The 7014-nt window shown below is 40.3% G+C and overlaps 1 protein-coding gene across 1 annotated transcript in view; it reads right to left on the reverse strand.

The window, feature by feature from the left end:
- The window catches only part of ltk (leukocyte receptor tyrosine kinase), a 47911-nt gene extending 42232 nt beyond the window's left edge, over positions 1-5679 (reverse strand). The window contains 1 exon segment of the mRNA XM_071535215.1: positions 5628-5679. Within this exon segment, the coding sequence (XP_071391316.1) occupies positions 5628-5679 (52 nt within the window).
- Positions 5680-7014: the final 1335 nt, after the last annotated feature.

Genomic DNA, 7014 nt, shown 5'->3' on the forward strand with positions numbered 1-7014 from the left:
GTTTAGGCAAGAACGCTCAAGCATCTCCTTCAGCACCGAGTGTTGCCCAAAATGACGCTCTGTGTATTATTGTCTTAATAAATGCAATGCAATGCAAATCAACTGGACTCTGTTTCTCTGAACGGCTGTTTCTATTCTGCTCTCTGCTATTGACCAAAATCTAATCTAGCAGACTAACAATTATAAAAAGTCTTTATCTTATATACTTTTGTCATGAATCACAATATTGGTGTAACACAAGTCAATAACACTACAGCACACACTGAACTCTGGTCACTGGAACAGAATGCAGCAACACTCGAAAATAAATCTAAAACTTCTAGATAAATCACCATGAGCACTTGAGTCCTTGACACTGGACACTGTTCTGTTTTGTCCCTTTTCATTTTTCCTGACAGAGGCCTCTGTTTTCATTCAAGCATGTCAAGTTACTCCCCAAGTTATTTTTCACCACATGTGCAGGAGGGCCCGTGAAATGTGAAGCGTTTCATGACTATATCTGGACTTCAGTCAGTTCCTTGTTATCTCCAAAAAAAAAAACACTCACTGTGGAGGACAGCTGCACAGATGTTAGAAAATGCAAAGGACAGAGCCAGAGAAACTGACGGGATTCTCTCAGCTCGCACTAACTTAAGAAAGTTAGACATGATGACAAACACCAGTCCTATTAGTATCCTCAGCTGCTTCTCTTTAGCTATTCTATGCCATTAATTATTCATTTTGTGTTGATTGGTTGGTGCTTTTTCCAAAACATTTACACTGTATGTGAGTGATAATTTTTTCAAGCTGAATGAACGCTTTTCCCACAGCAGGTTAAGAAATAATTCATGTAATACAAGCGCCTCGGATCATTTTGAATATTTCACAGGTTCTGTTATAAGTTTTACAGCAAGCAGAGAAACAGTTTTAGTGTGATGGGACGCTAAAACCTGTAATGGATTTTCTGTAATTCTATTAATGTCGACTGAATTGTGATCAGGCCCATCAACGTTGAGCCTCCTGCATCAGGGAAGGGTAGAGATGAGATGTGATCGTCCCACATTTAAACAATTTGGCAAGATATTGAAAGTTTTTAATTGTTATGTAAACATGTTTCCAGATCAAATGAATGCCTGTTTATAAGCAACATGTAAATGGATCTCTAAACAATAACAGCACAGATGTTAAATAACAAATGGTATTTACATGAGAAAGAAGCGCGTGCGTGTGTGTGATTTGACACAGATTCTGTCTCTCTCTCTCTTCTCTCAGTCCCTCTTTCTTCCTACCCACTCATACTCTCTGTCTCGTTTATTATCAGGGCCCCAACAGGCATTTGCATATTGCGTGTGATTCTGTTACATCCTCGCTGCCTCTCACCCACTTGCGCAGCTCCAATATGGAGAATGCTGCAATTTCCCGGCATTATCTCAATAACTTCACCCGCTGAGACACAGAAACCTGTCCTCTTAGTTTTCTCTGTGAATACATCTCAGGAAATTCATTTCCATTAGCGTCATTCCAAAGCAGCACCGTTCACATTTTCATTTCAGCTAATGAAATCCAGCTATGAGGAATGGACACACTCGCATGATCTTCGGTTCAACATATTCTCCTGTGTTGCAAAATGGCTTTCCATCTTCTCCAGTCCTCCTGTCAATATTCACCTGTAATACTGGGATAACAACTCATTCTTTCACTTAGAAAAGAGTCACGATTAAGAAAAACTATTAGATCCGCAGACTATCTGTGCATTTGCTTAACATCTCAATTATAAAACAAATGTGAGAAAGAAAAAAAAGAGAAGCTTCCCTTTCAACTGTCAGTAAACTGTGACATCTGTTGCTTCCCTCAGTATAAAGTGTGACCCTCTGAACTGTAAACTTAGCAGCATGAATGGAATTGGTTTTCCTTTGTTTCATCTCTTGGCTTGAATGCTTCTTCAGTTTTGCCTCCTGACAACACAAAGTGACATATTGCACTCTTATCATTTCTTGCCAAGTCTAAGATCTCGCTCTTGTTTTGGCTTTCTTGCCCACAGTCAGCTTTATTTCTAAATGTAGCTCCTTTATTGAACAGTATGTTGTCTGAACTGTCTCCTTGCCTATTTTCATCTCCCTCTCTCTCTTTCTCTCTCTGTCTCTTTCCTCTCTCACTCTGTATTATTTTTCCAATATCAGGAGTTTGATTAAAAAAAACAAAACCTTTAAACACCGCCTGACTGGCTTTGTCCCGACCCGCCATCGTCCTTGAACATGTGAGAGACTCACAGCTGCATGTTCATCTGTCTGTCAAGCAGCCAGCAGAGTGACGCCCCCGAGGCAGAGCTTTGATCTGCTGCCTCTCTCTGATCACAGACTGCGGGCGCACTATTGCACTCTAACTAGACCTGAGCAACAGACCTCAGGCGCTCATCCAGCATCTGCACTACAAGAACACAAGAGGAGATACCCTCTCCTTGTCTCTTGTCTCTCTGTGTCGGTCCGGCAGGTGGATCGGAATAAACACCGGTTGCAGAGACACATTCCCAAGCGTCTGCCAGAGAAACGCGCCCCGAGGAGATGCAGGCCGAGGAGAACCAGCAAAGAAATGAGACATGTGGCAGGGAAAAGTGAGAAAAATATGCAGAAGCAAAAGCTTGTACATCATAAAAAAGCCTTTTGAACTCAGTGACCATATTCACATAACAGGCCAGAAAGACTTCTGGCTGCCAAGATATTATTCTAAGATGGAGCGCAAGAATTATTCTTAATTCCCTGCCATGTTTGAGCCTAGGACTAATCAATTTACCCCTAAACCCAAACCTTATTTCTATTTTAAACCACGTTTCTGAGAGCTGGGTCAAACGAGGGTCAACCTTTAAAAGCTATATTTGCTTTCCAAGAAGAAATAAATAAATAGAGTATGTTAGCAGTTGTTATTTAATCTCAGGGTAAATTTCATACCTAAATTCAACCAACAGAATTAAATTGAGTGAATAGAACATAAATGTTTGAGCTGCGTGTGTGTTTATCCAGAGACATTTCACAGCATCAACTCTAAAAGGTCCACACCGGATAAAATCTAATTACTGACCTGACGAGGCGAATCACTCAATTGCTTTGATACACCAGTGTGCTCTATTCTGTGCACTGTCATCATTAATGAGACTCAAACAGTGATGGTTAAGTGGAGATCAGACCCTTCTTTTATAAAATTCACAGAGACACTCAGGGGCTGAAAAGTGCAAAACAAATAGAGACGGCTGGTTTGAGAGGAATGACTGAGGCTGAAGACTCCTCCCTGTAAGCGTTCATACTGCCATCCAATCAACAACCAAAACAAAATCAGACTGTTCACTTATTATAAGAACCAGACCCATGTTGACCTCTTCAGTGCATATTTTGATTGCACCACTTCATCATTCGCTAAGAGCCTTGCTATTTTTCAGAATGAATAAGCGATATTCACTGACGTAACGCCAAATCAGGTTTGGAGTCTCTGTTCAGGCCAGGCAAGATCCTCTTCAATAAGACTAAAAGCTAAAGTCAAATCAAAACCAGAACCTCTGATGCCGAGTCTTACATTGAGATCCATGGATGTAATTTCTTGTGGGCTCTTTGAAAACTTTATTTTATCTGAAGCTACAGGGTTGCATACTTAAAAGGCACACAGTGCAGACACACACACACACGCGTGCACACACACACACACACACACACACACACACACACTCAAATGCCCAGAGTGATGGGGTGGGTTTGGGTCTTAGGAGGCCAATCCTTTTTCATAATTTAAAATGAAACCTTTCAAGACAGCAAATGCTTTCTTTGCCAGTGCATACTTTTAGGAAACTGGCAGCAGATTCCTATTAGCATTTGGTGCTGTAGCAATGATGGTGTGAGTGAATGTGCAAAGAAACACTTTCTCTTGAAGAGTAACTGCATAGTCAAGTTTTGGCTGTTTTCCCCTCTATGCCATTTTGAAAGATGCAACAGTGCAGGTTTGGCAGCGTTGTTGGAGCAGGGGAGGAGGGAAGAGTTAACAGAGTCCAGAGCGGGGACCGTATCTGCTGTATGACATCAGACGGGACAAAGTAATGGACCAGGGGCTTAAAGTTGGCTTCCTGGATTGATTGCATTACTTGTTTTGTATCCTCCTCACAACACAAAGCGTACCAACAGAGAGCAAACACAGAGCAGAGAGCAGAGAGTGCCAGGAAGACATACGTATCAATCCAGGACTCTGCCACCTTTCTTCACCTGGGTTTATCAACTTTCCAGAAGGAAACTGCCACTAGAGGGAGCAACAAGCTATTCTTCAAAACAAACAAAAAAAAATGTACAAAGTGTATGCACAGAAATTCTGGAATTTATACCAGCACTGACATCTTTCAAGGACAAGTACGTTGATTTGTATCAAATAATTTGTACAAAAATCACTAACACATGTGCACTACCAGAAGGCTGCTGACAATTTCTCAAAAACTGATTGGCATAAAAACTTGGTTAGTGACCAAAACAGGCTAGTCATCAAAAACTGGAATCAACATACAGGATATGAACTAATGTATTCCATGTGAATATTTAAAGCCAGAGAAGTGCAGTGATACTAGTGGGCCAGCTGTGGTGAATCCAAGTGAGCTCATCATAATCTGTATGTCCAGATGCCTCTAAGGTCTAACTTGCTGGTCCCAAACACACACTACAGTCATATGACATGATGCCTAACAGGTCTGCTAAATAAAAAGCATGTACAGACATAGAGTATGTACAGATTTTTGATGATTAGATGATTTAGATGATTTTGGCCCAGTAAAAGATGTGTTTTTTTAGACTTGAAAAGAAAATTTACAAATTTAAGAGAGACCAGGTGCGGTGTTACGGTGCCAGCTGGAGTGATGGAGGTCCTGACACTGTGAAGAAATATTATGGTCTTAATGTGCTGATTGTCTGTAGGTCGTTTTTTCCCCTCATTTACTACAGATGGGACAAACTTTCAAGCACATAAGAAACATAACTATTCCAAACTAAAACATATTCCATTACACAGGCTGTTATCAGCAGGTCCACAAAATTACACATTTCAAACAGCGTGAGGTGGGTTAACTAACCTGACTTCACTCACTAAACAGTAGCCTACAATAAAACTGCAAACCAGCCAACTTTGCATCTGAAGTGTTAGGAAAGCTGTTGGAAAGATTTCAGAGAACATTCCCTGCCAATTTTTGCTGTTCGGCTGCGATGTAAATGAATGTAAATCAAATTCCCTGATGCCTGTCCCAGGAGAATATGACACCTTGACTGATTTTCAAAGTGGACGTGAACCCCCCCTCCTTTCCAGCAGGAGGTGTGCGTGGAGATGAGGCGGTTATGTTCACAGCCACTCAAAGAAATGAAATCAAACTGCAATAGATTCAGTCTAATTGGTCTAATACTGAACTGCTGATCCCAATTAATTGAAGTGGAGTAACACGATAAAAACGCCCTGTGCTCTGTCTGTGCGCAGCAGCCTACAGCAGCAGCTGCTCTAATTAATTTGACACATTGTTGGCAAATTGATTCATTCAACCCTTCACGGAAAAAAATAAAGAGGGAACTTAGGGGAGAAAAAACTTTTAGTGCAGTTAAACAGTTCGTGTTGTTTGATATTCAGAGCAATTTACTTACTTATCAAAATGACGATGACGAGATAACTAGTGTGGCTTTTCACATAATCCATGGCTCCCTCCTGGTAAAAAAAAAAAAAAAGTGTCCGTGTAGTTTTGTCACCTTTACGTCCTCATGAATACGTTCAACACACCGCCACAAACAGGCTCGTAAAGAGACATTTAGCAGAAACACACGCGCCTCCCGTCAGTCTAGTTGCCTCTGCGAGTTGCGCACTGTTACTCATTCCTGTGATGCTGATGCTGCTGCAGACTGTGGGGCTCCACTGACGACAACTCTCTCTCTCTCTCTCTCTCTCTCTCTCTCTCTCTCTCGCTCTCTCTCTCTCGGGTGTGAGTCACCAATCATACCACAGGCACTTGGTCCTAGAGACATTCATTTTCTCAGTTTTCATTTTATTTAATGTCAAAATGTTTCCCTTTTTAGTTTTGTACATAAACGCGTTATCTTGGTGCTTGGGCTACAGGTGGCTGGGAAACTATTTCTTCGCATAACACTATATAAAAAATGAACTTTGCACTTGAACTTATGAACACACAAGAGCAGAGACCAAAAGCGGTCTGAGCTCCAAACACACAGGGAAAAAACAAACATGAAAAATAGACCACTTCCCTGTTTTTTTCCATGCATGTGTCTGCCATGTGTTTTTAATTGTGTGTTATCCACACATGCAGACAGCTATCTCAGTCTTACACTTAAGATAACTGAGATAACTTTGCAGAGATAATGCAGAGGTGAAGGTGTTGCACTGATAGCTGAACCACTGCTGTGCTTGCAAAACTGACTGGATTTTTGTGGCCTACTGTGGGTTACAAACAGAATATTTAGAGTCTCCAATACTGAAATACTCTACAACCACAAGGGAGTTACTGAGTTCATTATATATTCTCTGTATTCTACTGTATATGAGTCTATATTCTCAATTTACCCCACAACATGCAATTAAATGAACTATACTGGGGTTTTGTAGATGCACTACATATTGACAACCATGTAATAATTTAGTTTAAAATAAAAATAAAATAGTTTTGTAAAGTCTAAATATAGTGTATTATTCAAGTGTGACAAAACAAAAGGTTTGATGATAATGAATTGAGTCTTTGTGTTTCTTGCACATTACCCACATTAATCAGAGCTGGGACCTTTGTCAAATTGCCTTTAGCTTTATTTTGACTGTGTGGGAATGATCAAGTCAAGTCAAGTTTGTTTATTTATATAAACCTTTATTAGAAGCATGTCTCAATTGACTTAACAAAGAATGAGCCTAACTAGATCTAACTGATCAACAGTCAATGATGAATTCAATATAACGCCTTGACATTATATACTTTCTGATGATTGACATTAGAGATTTTTTTTTAGCAAGCAGTGTTCGTATTAACACACA

Source organism: Centroberyx affinis, unplaced genomic scaffold (assembly GCF_046629955.1).
Source record: "Centroberyx affinis isolate AG114_WGS23_722 - 3 ecotype Tasmania unplaced genomic scaffold, CSIRO-AGI_Caff_v1 ptg002679l_1, whole genome shotgun sequence".
Lineage (NCBI taxonomy): Eukaryota > Metazoa > Chordata > Actinopteri > Beryciformes > Berycidae > Centroberyx > Centroberyx affinis.